The 19,686-nt window shown below is 41.1% G+C and overlaps 1 protein-coding gene across 12 annotated transcripts in view; it reads right to left on the reverse strand.

Moving 5' to 3' along the window:
• The window catches only part of LOC106611555 (rap guanine nucleotide exchange factor 2), a 155,724-nt gene that overhangs the window by 54,675 nt on the left and 81,363 nt on the right, over positions 1–19,686 (reverse strand). For 11 of the 12 annotated variants that reach the window (XM_045723871.1, XM_014211897.2, XM_045723865.1 and 8 more), the window contains exons 5-6: positions 11,864–11,939; positions 9,461–9,628 (exon numbers count right to left, since the gene is read on the reverse strand). In XM_045723871.1, the coding sequence (XP_045579827.1) occupies positions 9,461–9,628; positions 11,864–11,939 (244 nt within the window). Of the gene's footprint in view, positions 1–9,460; positions 9,629–11,863; positions 11,940–16,716; positions 17,079–19,686 lie in introns of those variants that run through there. The other variant, XM_045723872.1, reaches the window with a different exon arrangement.

The raw sequence follows: 19,686 nt of genomic DNA on the forward strand, positions 1-19,686 counted from the left end.
AAAAACACTGGTGGGCGGGGTCACCCACATTTGGCCCCATCCCAAACTGCACACTGCAGTCAGGGGTACTTGATTAAATGTGGAGAATTAACTCTACAAGCAACACTAGACTCTTATTATGGTGGGAGATTTTAATACGGTCTTCAATACCTCTATGGACCGTAAAGGAAATCACACTACAAACTATCACCCTCAGGCACTTAGGAAATCATGAATGTCATGGATATATTGGAATTAGTGGATATATGGAGGCTTAAATACCCTGACATTGTAAGATATACATGGCAGGCTTAATCAAGCTAGTCGTCTTGATTACTTTCTTATGTCTATCTCTCTGTCACCAAAAGTAAAAAAAAAGTGTTGATAGGGGACAGAATGCGGTCGGATCATCACATAATTGGCATTATATATATATATATATATATATATATATATATATATATATATATATATATATATATATATATAAAAACTCTTACAGAATTTCCATGTGGGTGAGGATATTGGATATTTAATCAAAGCCTACTAGATGATAAATTGTTTAACTAGGACAGAAGAATTTAACTGACTTTCTCCAGACATAACATACACTTAGGTTGGAGTCGTTTAAACTTGTTTTTGAACCACTCCACACATTTCTGGTTAACAAACTAGTTTTGGCAAGTTGGTTAAGACATCTACTTTGTGCATGACAAGTAATTATTCCAAAATGTTTTACAGACATATTATTTCACTATCACAATTCCAGTGGGTCAGAAGTTTACATATGCTAAGTTGACTGTGCCTTTAAACAGCTTGGAAAATACCAGAAAATGATGTCATGGCTTTAGAAGCTTCTGATAAATTAATTCACATAATTTGAGTCAATTGGAGGTGTAACTGTGGATGTGTTTCAAGGCCTACCATCAAACTCAGTGCCTCTTTGCTTGACATCATGGGAAAATCAAAAGAAATCAGCCAAGACTTCAGAAAAAAAATTGTAGACCTCCACAAGCCTGTTTCATCCTTGGGAGCAATTTCCAAAGACCTGAAGGTACCATGTTCATCTATACAAACAATAGTATGCAAGTATATTTTTGGAGAAATGTCCTCTGGTCTAGATGAAACAAAAATAGAAATGTTTGGCCATAATGACCATCGTTATGATTGGAGGAAAAAGGGGGAGGCTTGCAAGCCGAAGAACCATGAAGCATGGGGGTGGCAGCATCATGTTGTGGGAGTGCTTTGCTGAAGGAGGGACTGGTGCACTTCACAAAATAGATGGCATCATGAGGTAGGAAAATTATGTGGATATATTGAAGCAACATCTCAAGACATCAGTCAGGAAGTTAAAGCTTGGTTGCAAATGTGTGTTCCAAATGGACAATGACCCCAAGCATACTTCCAACGTTGTGGCAAAATGGCTTAAGGACAACAAAGTCAAGGTATTGAAGTGGCCATCATAAAGCCCAGACCTCAATCCTATAGAACATTTGTGGGCAGAACTCAAAAAGTGTGTGCGAGCAAGGAGGCCTACAAACCTGACTCGGTTACACCAGCTCTGTCAGGAGGAATGGGCCAAAATTCACCCAACTTATTGTGGGGAGCTTGTGGAAGGCTACCCGAAATGTTTGACCCAAGTTAAACAATTTAAAGGCAATGCCACCAAATATTAATTGAGTGCATGTAAACTTCTGACCCACAGGGAATGTGATGAAAGACATAAAAGCTGAAATAAATCATTCTCTACTATTATTCTGACATTTCACATTCTTAAAAAAAGTGGTGATCCTAACTGACCTAAGACAGGGAATTTGTACTAGGATTAAATGTCAGGAATTGTGAAAAACTGAGTTTAAATGTAATTAGCTAAGGTGTATGTAAACTTCTGACTTCAACTGTAGGTACAGCAGATCCCCTTATTGTATGGGACACTTTTAAATGTGCCTTTAGAGACCATGCAATTCAGTACTTCTCTATAAAATAAAAGCAATTTAGATCAAAATAGTCCATATTAACAAAATAAATTGAAGGACTAACAGTACAGTTAGATAGCAGCAATAAAAACAGTACCACAGAGGCACAGAATAAGTTAGAGGAAAAATAAAAATAAATGGAGGAACTTAGTCAAGAAACATCCAATGTAATATATTATAAAAATAAAGCGAACTGGATGGAATATGGGGAAACATGCACCAAATGATTTTTCAATGTTCAATATAGAAATGCTACCAAAAAAAATGAATTGAAACTTCTTACAAATGGAGTCACGCATGATTCACCAAATTATATTTTGAAAGAGGAAGTAAAGTACTTTAAGAATATGTTTTCGTTTGTCTCAATCTCCACTAACCGAAGCTAATTGTGTGGATTTTTTCCTAATAAAAATGTAAAATTAACATCTGTACAGAAAGACACATGTGACGGTCAAATTACAGATGCAATTAAAACCTTTAAGGCTGGGAAAACTCCAGGGCTGGATGGCATACCAGTGGAAGTATACCCAGAGGACCATTATTAGCATGTTTTAACCACTCCTATATAAATGGTAGATTATCAGACACACAACAAGGTCTGATATCATTATTACTGAAACAGGACCCAAGACCCAATGAAAAAAATTGGAGGCCTCTTACACTTCAGTATTGTGATGCAAAAATCCTAGCTAAATGCTTGGCGCATTGAATAAAAAAAAAAGGTATTGTCAGATATTATTCATCCTAATCAGACAGGTTTTTTACACGGACGATACATTGGAGATAATATAACACAAGTACTGGAAACAATAGAATACTATGAAATATCGGGGACACCAGGCCTGGTTTTCATAGCTGATTTTGAAAAGGCTTTTGATAAAGTACGACTGGAGTTTATATATAAATGCCTAGAATATTTAAATTTTGGGGAGTCTCTTATAAAATGGGTTAAAGTTATGTATAGTAACCCTAGGTGTAAAATAGTAAATAATGGCTACATCTCAAAGTTTTAAACTGTCTAGAGGAGTAAAACAAGGTTGTCCACAATCGGCATATCTATTTATTATTGCCATCGAAATGTTAGCTGTAAAAATTAGATCCAACAATAATATTAAGGGATTAGAAATCCGTGGCTTAAAAACAAAAGTGTCATTGTTTGCTGATGATGCATGTTTTCTTTTAAAATCACAATTAGAATCCCTCCATGGCCTCAGAGGATCTAGATACTTTTGCAAACCTCTCTGGATTAAAACCAAATTATGATAAAATATTACGTATTGGATCACAAAAAATTGCTAATTTTACATTCCCGTGTAGTTTACCAATAAAATGGTCTGACGGGGATGTGGACATACTCGGGATACAAATCCCAAAAGAAAGAAATGATCTCACTCCAATAAAGTTATCTATTTTTGCTCAGATACCTGTCTATTTGAAGAAAAATCACCCTGATTAACTCTTTAGTCATATCACCTATTTGCTATGGTTTTGCCTACACCTAATGACCTGTTTTTTAAATTATATGAACAAAAAAATTCAATTATATTTGGAATGGCAAGCCAGACAAAATTAAAAGGGCCTATTTCTATAACAAATCTGAATTCGGAGGGAAGAAATGATTAAATATTAAAGCATTAGACCTCTCACTAAAGGTATCAGTCATACTTAAATCCAAACTGGTTCTCTAGTAAATCAGTCTCACCCGATGTTCAAGAATGTCCTTTTCCCCTTTATTCAGATTACAACTGCTCACTTTCGGTTGTTTGAAAAGGAAATAATCTCCAAAATATATATATTTTTTTAAACAAGCCTTGGAAAGTTGGTTGCAATTTCAGTTTAATCCACCTGAAAAGACAGAACAAATAATACAACAAATATTGTGGTTCAACTCAAATATACCAATGGATTAAAAAAAAACGTATTTTTCATTGAAATGTTTAAAAAAGTTACAATTTTAGTGAATGATATAAATAGGACTGGTGGAGTTATGTATATAAATTGCAAAATAGTTTGGTAGAGATTTTCAATGTACCCATTCCATGGCACATGGTTTATGAATTGACACGTAAAACAACGCCAGATTCAAAACTTCACATTTTTCAATTTAAATGACTATACAAAATTCTTGCAACCAATATAATGTTATATATATGGGGGATACAAACTCACCAGCTCTGCAGATTTTGCTGTGAGGAGGCAGAGTCATTCAATCATTTATTTTGTTACTGTCCATATGTAGCTCATTTTTGGTCACAGGTCCAGGAAAGGCTGAAGAATTGCAATCTTTGCCTAGAACTAACACTGCCGATAGCAATACTGGGTGATTTGAAAAGCCATAATCAATCAGTAATATAATAATTATTTTAGCTAAAATGTTTATCTTTAATTTACAATCTGTAGAAGCTATGAGAATAGAAAGGTTCGGTACTTTTGTGAAACATCACAGCACATTTGAAAAATATATAGCAAATAGAAATCCAATATGAATGGTGTTAAGAGATAGATGGGAGGGGTTGAATGTAGCTGAAGGGTGGGAGTAATAACAAGAACCAATGTAAAATGTATATAGGTTCAGAAATGTTGTGAAATAGCACAGTTGGATGGACATCAGAAATAGAGGAAGGACAAAAACAAACAAAATATAACTATTGTAAAATAGATTGTGTCTGTAAAATGTATATAATAAGTATAAACTGAAGGTAGAAGCCTAAGTGTTATTGTTTATTAGTTTACTCCAATTGGGGGAAGGGTGGTAAGGTTTGCGGGGAATAATAAAGGTATATTCTAAAACAAATTATGTATATATGTATGAATGTTTATGTATGCATGTTTATGTATGAATATGTTATGTATGGGTATGTACATGGATAGATAGATATTTACAACAACAAAAAAAGATGGGGGATTGAAAAAAAAAGTGGAGAATATGTTTGCATCTGTTGGCTATCTAGTAGCCTATTCATTTATATGCCATTGTAGGCTACTGTAGGCTACCATTTGACACAATAAATATGTTGAAAGTACAATATCACTGGAGTCATTGCAAACCAATTTGTGCCACTTGTGTAACCTACCTGGAGCTTGCAAACGGATTTAATAAATATCCTATAACTTCAGTTTATCGTTGTTGTAGCCTTAAATGGGAAGTTATGAAAGCTCTATCGCAATTGTCAATTAGTTAATTTAACACATTAGATTGACATAAATCAGTCAGATTAGGCTACAGATAAAGATAAGCATATACAGATTATTAACATTTAATTCAGTGATTGAAATTAAGACCCCATCTTCAGTAGGCTATTCCAGCAGGCTATTGAGAAACAAGCACTTCCTACCTCGAAATCAACCCCCCTATTCATGTATAATAAATGAGTCTGTCAATTTGAACTAAGCTAAATCGTTCAGTTTACATCTTGCCTAGGCAACTGTAGGCTATCTGAAATTATATGTAGGCTTATCAGGGGCTATAGGCTACCTGCATCTAGCTAAGCAAACCATGGCAAAGTTGATATCATAAACCCAGGTTTTAATCTGTAGCCTATGCCTATTGAAATGACAAGTCAACCTCGCAAATGGGCTATTTATAGCTAACTGTTTGTAGTCTTAACATCTGGCACATAATAACAGCACAGTTGCCAGAAAATAGACTAATATTTATTTTTTAAAGTTTGTCCAAGTGTTTCTGGCACACAGATTGAGATCCTCTGTCCAACTTTCATCAAACTCAAACTCTCCTGTTGGATTAGTTCCTATAGCAAAAGGGATTTATATACAATTATGAACTGGGTGGTTTGAGCCCTGAATGCAGATTTTGGGTTTAAATATATTACTGAGCTTTGAGTGTTGCTAGTGCAGGTAGCACATGGAATCATGGTAATTCTGCCAAAAAGTTATATTTTTAATTATCAACTGGGTGGTTCGAGCCTCGAATGCTGATTGGCTGAAAGCTGTGGTATTACAGACCATATACCAGGGGTATGACAAAATCTTTATTTTTGATGTTCTAATAACGTTTATAACCATCTTATTATAGCAACGGCTAACGGCTGTATTTAGACACTCCACATTGTGTCATGCTTAAGAACAGCCCTTAGCCATGGTATATTGGCCATATACCATAACCCCTCGTGCATCATTGCTTAATCATAGCAGTCAAACGAGTTAAACCAACATCCATTGATGGAAAATGATCTGGCGAGTTTCATATGTTTTTTTGTTGTTGACATTCAAATTCCTTTATGGTCACGTCATAATATTTTGATGAAAACGCTACTAACGTCATTACGTCGATATTCCTTCTTCATTGGCTTGATGTTGTTATGGAAAAAGGATTTATTGTATAAATGTGGAAACTCCTAACTTACTACATTTTTAAAACTAGTTTTCAGGCCTTTTTGGCATGTTTTGAGTGGTCATTGTTATGGAAATGTTAACTGGACCTGGCAACCCTGATCGAACCACACTGTTGACAGATTCTAAATTGACATTAATTTTACCACATCATGAAAGAAATAAAGAAACCAAGAGAAAGAGAGAGAGCAAGAGGGACAAGGAGAAAAAGGAGAAAAAGAGCCAGCCTGAATAGGTGGTGCCCATTCTGAGGACAGAAGGGGCTCAGTCAGTGTGGCCGACCTCGTCTGAGCGCGTGCGGGTTGTGTGATGCATTCTAAGATGTCTGATCGCGTCAGCTGCAGGGCTCACAGATAGTCTAAACCACAATTGCTGATTTGACGTCTGTTTTTAAGTCTGTTTAACTGCATTTTTCATTTGAAACTTGTCCTTTAGCATTGCTATTGTTTTAGTAGCTTGGTTTCTGCCTTTGACGCTATTAGCCTTACCCTCATGTGAGAGCCAGGCTATTCTAGGCTTTTCATTTGGTGAAGCACCAGATAATTTTTGCTTTCTGAGACTGAGGTAAAATGGATGTCTGGCAAGTGACAACTATCCATTATTTAATGACGCGTTTACCCTTGGGAGTGTCTTTTTCAGGGGAAGACCAGGACATTGGGCTACACACAAAACCAGACGTCCCAAGGAGACCACCAGTGCTAGGTTAGCATGCCAATGGCAGTATACCTGTTATAATTTATTAAGACACAGTAGCTGTTGGTCACATCCCATCACATCAGGTCTACGCTGGGGGAACAAAGGCTTGGGACCATCTCTTTGCTTAGAGGGCCTTCAATGGGGATGGACCCCACTGAAGGAAGGCCCACACTTAAAGCGAGTGTCCTGTATATTGTTTTCAATAAAACACGTTCCTGTCAACCATAGATGATTGGCAATATTTCTATATAATTTGTTGAAGAAAAAAAATGTGAAAGTAGAGACAGCAGATATATTTGGATCGGTGTCATCATAGGTAGATAAATACCTTGAATGAAAGACCCCTTGCTGTAAATGGGATATCCCCACAAAAACAACATGTTTTTACAATACACAAGACCAATGTCCATGCAATACACCTATTCCGAATGTCTACCAAGTGAGATTTAAAGGGACGTAAATTTGAGTTCCGAAGACAAACCCAAGCTTTTGGCATGTTACACTGCTCTCTCTATTCCTCTGCCAAAAGTTTCTCTCTGGTGCATTTTCCACCTCTAAATGCGCCTTAGGGTTTGAGAAGGAAAATCCCAGCGCAGCCTGGCATTCCAAATGCGGGAGATTAGCGTGCTACATGTCATCTTAACATCCCAGCCCATCCAAGCTTTCCCCCAATGCGCTCAGTAGTATAGTCTCAACTGAAGTTATTCCCTCTACGTACTGCTTTACTTCAAGTGCAGTGCACTCCACTCCACTCCACACTACTTGTTACCATGGCACCCCACTTATTCTTCCCACAGGGCCTCTGAGGAGAACTAGAATTGTGTGACAGGCGTCGTCAGGCCATGAGAAAGTTCAGGGTACCCTTTTATGTAAAAACAAGAGCCAGTGTACATTTAGGGGGCGGTGTTGGGGGGGGGGTGGATGACGTCCAGCGCGTTTCCGCTTTGTACGACAAACCCAGATTATTCCATGGTGTTCCAAACGAGCCGGGGTACTCTCGCTGACACCATCCTCCCTTTGGAATTGCAGAAATAGGAGGAATGGATTGAAATAGGGCAGAACTGGGGCTCATGAAAAATAACATGGGGCATGGGGTGTGTTCACATCATGAGTGAACATGGGTTCCCATGAATAGCAATATGGGGTGTGTTCACTTGATTGTACTGTACACTTCATTATAACAGAACACACTTTAGGACCCATCTCGGGCACTGCTATGGCCACCTCAGTGGACTGTGGTGTGCTCCATTGGAAAATAAGAGAGACTCCATCTCCACACATGCTGCCTTTTTAGAATATTTGGGGGGAGGGGTTTGCATAAAGATAGGCACAGCTTTGGGACTACATGATGAACAGGATCCCTGTTCTCTCTTCCACACAGACTGTTCTCTTCTCTCCCTTCACTCTCCTCTTCCCTCCTTTCCAGTCATGCTCCTGCTGATTTCGCTGGAGAAACCAGCTGGCTCTACAATTACCATCCACATCAACCCCTGGTGGGTGACTCAACACAGCTTCTCCCTTCAACTACATGGAACTCATAGAGCTACACTGTGTAGAATAACAACCACCCTGACACCGCCTGGAGCAATTGGGGACACAGGGGTTATGGGGTGAAGGAAAGATGCAAAGGGAGTAAAGGCAGTGGGTATATGGGGGTGTTGCATAGAGGCACTAGTTCTAGAAAAAGGGCCCAAAGATGACACAGGAGGGTATAACCTATATATAGTCTATTAAGGTCAGACAGTGAGGTTGTAGCAAATGGTGCACAAGAGTCGAGTAGAGAAAGGTATACAAGGTAGCCTACAGCGAGGATAGCAAAAGGGTGCACGGCATGAACAATGCATTTTGAGTACAGGTACCCAGAAGGGTAGAATAATAATATAATGGCCAAACAAGGCACAGCAAGCCTACAGCAAACACGATACATTGACAACAACCTAACTATAGAGCACAGCAAAGTAGAAACAAGGGTGCACACAGATCAGGGTATACATGTAAGGTACTAACTAGTAGGCTACACAGATCAGGGTATAAGGTATTAACTAGTAGGCTACACAGATCAGGGTATAAGGTATTAACTAGTAGGCTACACAGATCAGGGTATAAGGTATTAACTAGTAGGCTACACAGATCAGGGTATAAGGTACAAACTAGTAGGCTACACAACCAGGGTATAAGGTATTCACTAGTAGGCTACACAGACCAGGGTATAAGGCACTAAACTAGTAGGCTACACAGACCAGGGTATAAGGTATTCACTAGTAGGCTACACAGGTAAGCGCCCAACAAGCTTAGACTATGTTAGCCGACACAAGCGGAGGCAAGGTAAGGAGTATGTTAGGCCAACACAGAAACTCAAACTACACAAACTGGACACGAGTGCCACGAGTGTCCAGCAACACAAAACAGCCTATTTACTAACTAAACAGGAGGAACCAGGTAGCTAGATGGTAACTCACGGTATGGTATCCCCTGGCTATGGGCGGCTTGCCGGTGGGGTACGGGTCCACCGTGTCGATGATGGTCTGCCGCTCGCCCTTCTGGTTGATCTTGCGGAACCTCCGGCGGGACTGTCGGTGCGATGCTTGCCGCTGGAAGTACTCCTCATTTTCATCCATATAGTCCACCTGGGGAAATCGGGTAGGAGGAAAGGAAGGAGTGACTGTCTCTTATTTTCCTCGCCCCCTCCTCCTCCCTCCCCCTCTTCCCGCCCCTCTCACTGCGTAAAAATTGCAGCGTGTGTGGGCTGCGCCTCAACACTCCTATCCGACATCAAAGGAAGCTATCACAACTCCAGGAGAGGGGGAACTAGAGAGGTACATAATTCATTGGCAAGGGAAGTGTGTGAAAGGAAGAGGGATAAAATAGAGGAAGAGATCAAGAGAGGGATGGAGAGAGAGAGGAAGAAAACAAGATATAGGGGAGACAAACAGAGGGAGATGGAAGGAGAGATGGAGAAAGGGAGACATACCGGCCCCTTGCCCTGATGTGATTCAGATTTAGTCATGCAGTCATTCAGTCTTGAGTTCAGTCATTCAGTCAGATGCTGCCCTCCCTCCCTTATGATCACACTGCTCCTGCCATCGATCACCTTCGGGAGTCACAGTCCCATGAAATGGCTCAAAATGACCGTCGTAATAAGGGATAATGGCACAACTGGCCTCAAATTATGAGTACAACTTGAGGTTGAGGAGAAAGCGAGTCAAGGCAACGGCCATCAGAAGACAGAAATACATGTACTACATGTTCTGCCTGCAAAATATTGCAGCAACATCTTTTCTCTGCCCACAAAATGCATTTCAACGACTTAATACTTAACAGTCAAGAGTAGTAGCCTGATGAAATAGGCCTGGTGCTAGAATGACAAATTTAAGGCGTTTACAGTTGGCGCACACTCCTCCCTCACAAGCTTCTTCACTGCGGCTTCACATTTCACAGCACTCAGCCTTTGGGATTACACATAAAATCTCTCTACCTCTCTCCCTCTCTCGCTGCCGTACCAACTGCTGCTATGGCAACGGCAGGGGAGCTGTGGTGGATGAGAGAGAGTTGTGTTTGAGAGAGGAGCCAGAGTGCATGTGGTGTGTGTATCAGTTTGGTTTGAGTGTGTCAATCAGTTGCAGTGTGTGTTGACTGTGCATATGTGTGTATGTATCGGTTTGAGTGCATGTGTCTGTGTGCGAGTATGATTTTGGTTTGCCTGTGCATGAGTTTAAGTATCTTGCGTATATCGCTTTTAGTAATGTGTTGGAGACTGGGGGCTTAAGAGCGAGAGCTGCTGGTGTCTTAGTATCATAGCACCCCAAAGCCATTCTCCCAGTAATTATAGGCTGCTTGTTGCGCCCATAATAGCTGAGGCTATGCCAGGAAGTGGTAATGATCAACAGTAGGACAGAGAGGAGGAGAGAAGGCTATTAGAAAAGCTGAAGCTTAGCGGTTGGAGCCACATTTAACAAAAAGGTGCCATCTATATAATTATTATTGTAGACATTCATAGGACACTATGATTACAGAGAATATCTTTGTGGCAGCCATACTGTAGGATAGTTGGTGATTAACTAACATGACGTAACTGGTTAGGTATGTTTGCTCTATTCAAACGGAGCAATTTTTAGGCGATAGAATCTGTGTGAAATTGTAGTGTGTGTGTCTGTGTACGCGCTTGATTATGTGTGTGTGATTGATTATGTGTGAGTGTAATTGTGTGGTGTGTGATTGATTATGTGCGAGTGTGATTATGTGTGGCGTGTGCACGCACACGTCAGAGAGAAAATGACAGTGGGCTTTCATATCTTTAAAGATATAGCACGCCTCCAAGGCCTCCTGTTCGACAGCAGATACTTTTATATCCTGGTAAAGCTGGATTGATTGGTTTTCAACTTTGCTTTTTATAAGGTCTGTGCCAACATTTGATGTTACCATAAAACTCGGTCAAAGTTAATATCACTGACTGTAGCCTTATATCACTGACTGGAAATTACTGAAGCACTTTATTATATTCATTACATTTAGCCAAGTACGCGAGCGTGCAGTGAACAATAAAACAGCTGCAAGTACTATAGCTGAATGTATGCATGTCAAGTGAAGCACTAGCATTACTTATAGTTGGTTAGTCCACAATAAATAAAAAATAAAGGCCATTAAGTAGACCTAAAATCTAGGCACCTAAATTAGGTGGGGTGTAAAAGTCCTCATAAAACATACTAGGTCATTGCTAAGCCATGTCCCTATAAGTCCTAAGCCCTAAGTCGCATCTTTTGTAAACCACCCATCCCAGTACATCAGTGTATGAAGTGAGTGTGGTGTGCTGTTGCCTGATGTGACGCCACTGTGGTAAATTTGGCAATGGCGGCAGGACTCACCACAATCATCTCGGAAGGTTCCAGAACGATGCACTCGCATCCGCGTCTCAGGCTCCCTGCAGAACGCTTTCCAAAACTGGTGATGGAGCAAAGGAGAGAGAGAAGAAAGAAGAGTTTAAGGCAGGAAAAGGCACTTTTGGCATCATTGGGATTCAATCTGGAAATCCTGTTCCAACGATGGAACAGACATATGAAGATTCACTCTAAAGTTCCTCAGAGTAAAAATACACCACAGAAATACACCACAAGTGGAAAAGTCCACTTGGTGACATCACAGGCTCTACAGTATATGTGCTCTCCAGTGAGGAGGGGTGTAGAATATTGAAGTGGAAAAACCAAAAGTCTTGAAATGGGGCAGCAGCCATGGAAATTATGAGTAGGGTAAATTAGAAAAAATAAAAAAAAACTTGGGGCTGGATGAAGATTCAAGACTGCAAGCGTTGTATGATGCATTCAGACCCAAATTTGAGTCAAGGGCTCCCTTGTGCTGTATTTACAAAATGATCAACACCAAAATGTGTGTTGATGTGACCCTCCAAACTGATGTGATTATTTCTTCAACATAAACTCTAGTTACTGAGTATGTACACATAGTGGTCTGAGAAACATCCACCAGTTTGGGATATATTTTTTATATGCTGTGCAGAAGCCATTATTCTTGCCATTTCACCACCAAGTTGTGTTGCAAACGACTTTGAATAGGCATCATATTTACAACACCTCCTACTGATGGCAGCCTATCCTTAATCCAGCGGTTCCCAAACTAGGGGTTATGGAAGAACTTCCAAAATCGCCCCCAAAAATATATACATACAACACAGTACCAGTTTTTATTTGTACTATTTTCTACATTGTAGAATAATGAGACAATGTCAAGAGTGTGCAAATCTGTCATCAAGGAAAAGGGTGTCTACTTTGAAGAATCTAAAATATATTTTGATTTGTTTAACACTCTTTTCGTAACTACATGATTCCATATGTATTTCATAGTTTTGATGTCTTCACTACTATTCTACAGTGTAGAAAATAGTAAAAAATAAAAACCCTTGAATGAGTAGGTGTGTCCAAACTTTTGACTGATACTGTGTGTGTAAATATATATATATATATATATATATATATATATATATATATATATATAAATAAATAAATGATAGTCTTTGTATCTCAAAATCATTGTAATGTGGTTTACCTTAATCTAAAAATGAAAATGATTAAAATCTAAAAGAAAATTAAACCAGAGAGCGCCCTCAGATCATGGGAAAAGGCTGGACTTGACCATTGCACTTGAATCATTCCCACATTGAATGGCTATGCCCACTACTCTATGAAACCCACACACTATTGCAGAGACTTTGATATTACTGGGCCGCAATTGATACAGTGTAAACAATGTGTGGGGGAGGCAGATGCACAGAAAACTCACAATACCTTTGTCAGATAACCCTGGTAAATAAAGAATTTATGCTATTGCGAGCAATCAAGACGAAACTCTGACTGAACAACTCTCATTCACGGGTCACTATGGAGGAGTTTCGGTTTCTGACTCAAAGGGAATATCCTGCCGTCTCACTCTGAGCATTAATGCCACGTTCAAAACAACTGGGAACTCGGAAATCTCAGACTTCCAACTTCAGTGCGTTCAAGACAACTGGGAACTCCAAAAGAAAAAAAGAGCTCCGACTGCGAAAAATTGTTTTGAAAGGTCATTCAACTCGGGAACTCAGGCCTTTCTAGAGCTCCAACTTTCCGACCTGAAGATCACGGACGTCATAATTTCACCTCGTATTTTTCCTGAGTTCCCAGTTGTAGTGAAAGCGCCCTAAAACTCACGGTACCCTTTCGACAGCTCATAACAGTGTGAAGCTGGATTCAGTGTTCTCGTCTGCAATAAAACTAAATACCGATTCAGGTTGAATGTGATAGTAGAGATGAGGTGCTCACTGTCGACCACACGCCCCGACTTTGAGAAACTCCGACGTGACATTCATCAAGTACACCCATCTCATTAGATATTATATGTCAGACTAATTTGCAATTGACTGTCATAGCCCCACATTAAAAGTATGTGATGGTGAGTTGAGAAGACAGTCAGAAATAATGTTAGAATGTTTTTCAAATGACTGACATAGCCCCAAATAAAAAAGTAAACATTGGCTGTCATTTAGATACTTTTTTTCACATGGTTATGGGTCGCGAGAATTTCCGAAAATATCAAAATGGGGTCGTGAGCCAAGAAAGTTTGGGAACCTCTGCTTTAATCAAACCTGGATTATGCAATGGTGCATGTTACACTCTAATAACAGATACCTGTCAATTAGGTACAAAATAATGACCAAAGAATTACCACCCATTCAATTCATTTATGGTCCATTAATTAAAACTCATAACTCAATTAATTCTGTCATTAGGGTGTTTTGAGATCAAGAGCTGGGCGAACTATTCACCATTACACCCATAGTCTCTCAATCCTCATAAATCGGTTAGTGCAGCGGCTAACTGCATCAAGGCCAGAACGCCCATCCATCATAGCCCCCAGCAACACAGTCAGGTCTGACAGGTAAGGACCTCGGGCCAGGCATTTCTCAAACGCTTTAGAGACCTCGGCCCATGGCGACATGTTGCCGGGCGGCCTTCGTCTGGCTCGCAGTCTATCGATGTGCACCCCTCAGGGAAATAGGCCTACACCTACACCTCCCCCTACCCACCCCTCTCGCTCTCTTTCTCAAGCCATGTGCCTCGCTAGCCTTCACCTGACTGAGATTTAGTATTACCTCCCTCCATCACTCAATTTTTTCTCTGTCAGTTCTGCAGTTGCCACGCCAAAGTTTTTTCTTCCAAGCGTGTGACCCTCTCAATGTTCCTTTCACATTCCTGTCTGCTCCCATTCATCCTAAATGCTAGTATTTAGCATTTCAAGGTTACATTTGATGAGTGACAAGAATGTGTTCAAAAGAATGTTAAAACTTGTTCTAAAGGAGAAATGATGTGCAGGGCTATTGTATGTTGAGTGTGTTAAGCTGTGTGGGGTTAACGCCAATCATTACTGTTTGACATCACTGGTCATGTGACTGACTGAGCTGCAGCTTAATGCACTATTAGCTGTGTCCCAAACAAACAAACAAACAAACAAACAAACACTACGCCATAATGGGAGAACACCAAGTATGTTCAATCATGCCCTACCATTTACATAAGTACTCTGACACGCCATTTCATAGTGTTCTTTCTGCACTGCAAATGCTATGAGATACTAAGAATGGATTATGGATGTAGGACTTGTTAGGGGTCAATCCACTACAACTTTCCCCACCTGGCCAGACCAGTCATAACAATGCTGTGTTTGCTCTTCGGGAATGTAAATAAGAAGATAGAAACAATAGAGGTTAAGAATTCGATAAGCTGTGAAGACATGACAGGTTTATAACTTGTTACATGTAAAGGATGGGATGTGATTAAGCATTGTGAAAATCAAGGATTACATAGAAAATGATTCAGATGTTTTTTTTTTTTTATTATAAAGCTGAGAAACACTCCAGTCTCAGTTCTAGTAGGTTAGCGCTAACAAAGTTTGGTTTACACACACACGTTTCCTATGTTAGAATGTGGCCCGTGTGTGTGAGCTGACTGTCTAGCTGTAAGTGACTGACTGTAAGCGTCTGTTCAAACACTGACGTAGTGTAAATACGACATAGGACTCCATTGTGCTCTGGCTATCATTATCATTCCCTGCATGCCAGAGCACTACCAGTCCCTTTATTAGCCTTGGTGCGTAGGAATTCTCCCGGCATGTTGACGGACATCATCTCCCCTGCTCAGCAGGCCTCTATTTGGCATTCCCGCGTTACACAACACCCCGAGCGTCTGGAATGTCATTCCATTCCACACACACGTCGCCACCCCCCAACCCCGTCTGTGGCTCCCAAGCTACATAGAGACTGGCAGGTTTGGACACATCAAAACCCCTGCTCTGGACTGTGTGAACTGATCCTACAATGGGGTCTCCACACTCCGCTAAGCCCTTTAACCAGGTGACAGGGAAGGATGAGAGCCAGGGTGGAATGGCTTTTTTTTTAAATCATCCATGGCCCATAAACCAGACAAAGATTAAACCCCCTGGTTATACAACACTTTCTGTGCTTGGAGGTGGTGAAGCCAAAGGAGGTGGGCGGAAGGAGCGCCTTTCAAAACACGACCGGGAAAGGAATGGTTTACAGAATCCAACCAACCAACGGCTAAAAAGAAAGTTGGATGGTTAGAGGGCATCAAAAGGTGCCGAGAGTCAGATTACTTTTTGCCCTTCCAACACAAACAAATAATGTTCGGGCACACAGACGTCCTGAACTGGAAATAGCCGCTGACATCCCAGCAAAGAATTCACGAGTGACTTGTGACTTTCGCTTCCCGAAATATGACTTGACGATGCTTGAATGGTGCCGAAATACAGTCGAGTGCCTCAGAAACTTTACAAGACATCCATCATGCCTACAGCCTACTCACCACGCAAATTTCCCAAACATACTCAAAGGTATAAGGGTACATTTAGTCAGTTTCCTCTCCAAGTTTTCAAACTGATGTATAACCTTCTCGACCCAACAAATCTCTCCGGTGAGCTGAACTGGAGGAACAGTTTGCATGCTAACAATACCAAAAATAAACATTAAAAGAGATCCCTTGCATTCCTGACATCTTTCATATACTCACATGTTTTAAAGCTACCAGCTCCCTTGCTGGAGAAGTTAACATTTCATCTACAACCTTTCTACTGTGCTACCATACGCCGTTACTCCTGGGGAAAACATATGCTCTCAGATTCACGCCCAGTGCTTAAGAAAAGCTCAATGGATACTTACCCCTTGGCTATAAACTTGTCAGAGGGTTGACACTTGGTAGTATATCCACGTTCTCAAAATCCTTCCTCAGCCTAGAACTAGTCCTAGAAGTGTAGCTATATCCAGTTCAGGAAGTTCTGATCAATCCCAGCATTTCGCTCCGCTTGCAGTCGCACCCTCGTGCTGGTGTTTGAGTGAGTGTGTCAGAGGGTGTGTGTGGAAGCGTCGGTCTCTGCCTCTTTCTGGCTACGCTGTGCAGACAGCCAACATTCCAGAGCACAGCTCACTTCATTTCAGCTACAACCTACCAGAGCACGGCTCACTCCCTGCAGGGCAGGGAGCAGACAAACCAGGAGTTTGGCCAGGGGTGGGATGGTGGAAGTGAAAGTGAGATGGTGAACCCGTGCTTCCCCCCACACCCTGCAGACCATTCACATGAACCCTACGAGTGTATTGTGCAATACAGCACTGTTTTGGTCCTGGTTTTTGTCTTAACCAAGTGTTTAACCCAAAATCAGGTTTTGATTCACTTGTTGAAATCAACAAGCTTGCTAATAGTTATGCAGTTTGTGTGGTGACAATCAGCAAATTAAGTACACTACATGACCAAAGTATGTAGACACCTGCTCAAACATCTCATTCCAAAATGATGGGCATTAATGTGGAACTGATAGCAACAAAGGGGGGACAACAGCCTCCACTCTCCTGGGAAGGCTTTCCACTAGATTATGGAACATTGCTGCGGGAACTTGCTTCCATTCAGCCACAAGAGAATGTGATCAGGCCTGGCTCACAGTCGGCGTTCCAATTCATCCCAAAAGTGTTCGATGGGGTAGAGGTCAGGGCTCTGTGCAGGCCAGTCAAGTTCTTCCACACCGATCGACAAATTATTTCTGTATGAACCTCACTTTGTGCATGGGGGCATTATCATGCTGAAACAGGAAAGGGCTTTCCACAAACTGTAGCCACAAATTTGGAATCACAGAATCGTCTAGAATGTCATTGTATGCTGTAGCGTTAAGATGTGCCTTAACTGGAACTAAGGGGCCTAGCCCAAACCATGAAAAATAGCCCCAGAATTATTCCTCCTCCAAACTTTACAGTTGGCACTATTCATTGGGGCAGGTAGCGTTCTCCTGGCATGCACCAAACCCAGATTCATCATTCGGACTGCCAGATGATGAAGCGTGATTCATCACTCCAGAGAACATGTTTCCACTGCTCCAGAGTCCAATGGCAGCAAGCTTTACACCACTCCAGCAGACGCTTGGCATTGTGCATGGTGATCTAAGGCTTGTGAGCGGCTGCTTGGCCATGGAAACACATTTCATGAAGCTCCCATTGTTTCGGCGGTGCTGTTTTGTGAGCATGTGTGGCCTACCACTTCGCGGCTGAGCCGTTGTTGCTTCTAGACACTTCCACTTCAAAATAACAGCACAAACAGTTGACCGGGGCAGCTCCAGCAGGGCAGAAATTTGAAAGGTGGCATCCTATGACAGTGCCATGTTGAAAGTCACTGAGCTCTTCTGTAAGGCCATTCTACTGCCAATGTTTGTCTATGGAGATTGCATGGCGGTGTGCAATTTTATACACCTGTCAGCAACAGGTACGGATGAAATAGCCGAATCCACTAATTTGAAGGGGTCCACATACTTTTGTACAGTATATATAGTGTACCTCAAAACAAGGGTTGGGCAACAACATTGCCTTAGTGAGTAACAATAAAAACAAATTGTTCCAATGGTCAAGTTATTATGCAACTCCCACAACAGCAAAACTGGATGAATGTACCAAGACCGTTCTTCTGTCACAGAGTTGTCATTGTATGTCTTGCAGAGGCTTTACAGAAGTTCATCGGAGACAAAGGCACGACCGGATCGCAATAGGAAATTACTCCGGTTACAGTGAGTAAAGGGTTGTGTCCCAAATGGCACCCTTTTCCCTATTGAGTGTACTATATTTGACCAGAGCCTTGTGGGCAGGAGTCAGTTACACACACAATAAGGTTTACATTCCTATAAAACAAAGTGTGGGTGGTTTGCTAAGTTCAGGTGATAATATGGGGAAGTGACAACAAATCGAAGGGGAAATGTGATCCATAAAGGGTTAATATAGGGCACTGCATCCATTAACCATTTCTAGCTCTGCTGGCTAACTGTGTTATATTAATCAAGATATACAAAGTTAATCCTAAATGGAGATGCTCAAACCACCTCCTAAAAGAAATGAAAGGCTACATGAATATTAAATGAGCGATTTATCAAGAGATTTAATATTTGGACAGAAGTGGAGTGGGCATCAGGAAAACATAAAACCCCCAGCGCTTGTACAAGTCAATATTACTCAACCTTTACTTTTTCTAAAACAAAAAAAGATTGTGACGCTTTTGACATTTGCACGTGTCGAAATGTATGCCAGCCAAAACATTTAGAACATGCTATTTATACCCAAACAAATTATTCTTTGTCTTTGATTTCACGTAGACCCTCATTTAAATAGGGCAGACTGCTTTTGTGAATCTTCATTTAATGACTGTCTGAGTCATCCTTCCTTCTGAGAGAGAGAGAGAGAGAGAGAGAGAGAGAGAGAGAGAGAGAGAGGGAGAGAGACACACCGACACAGAGAGAGAGAGCGACACAGAGAGAGAGAGAGACACAGAGAGAGAGAGAGACACCAACAGAGAGAGAGAGAGAGACACCGACAGAGAGAGAGAGAGAGACACCGACAGAGAGAGAGAGACACACCGACAGAGAGAGAGAGACACCGACAGAGAGAGAGAGACACACCGACAGAGAGAGAGAGAGAGACACACCGACAGAGAGAGAGAGAGAGACACACCGACAGAGAGAGAGAGAGAGAGAGAGACACACAGAGAGAGAGAGAGAGAGAGAGACACACCGACAGAGAGAGACACCGACAGAGAGAGAGAGAGAGAGAGAGACACCGACAGAGAGAGAGAGAGAGAGAGAGAGAGAGACACCGACAGAGAGA

Source organism: Salmo salar, chromosome ssa09, assembly GCF_905237065.1.
Source record: "Salmo salar chromosome ssa09, Ssal_v3.1, whole genome shotgun sequence".
Classification (NCBI taxonomy): Eukaryota; Metazoa; Chordata; class Actinopteri; order Salmoniformes; family Salmonidae; genus Salmo; species Salmo salar.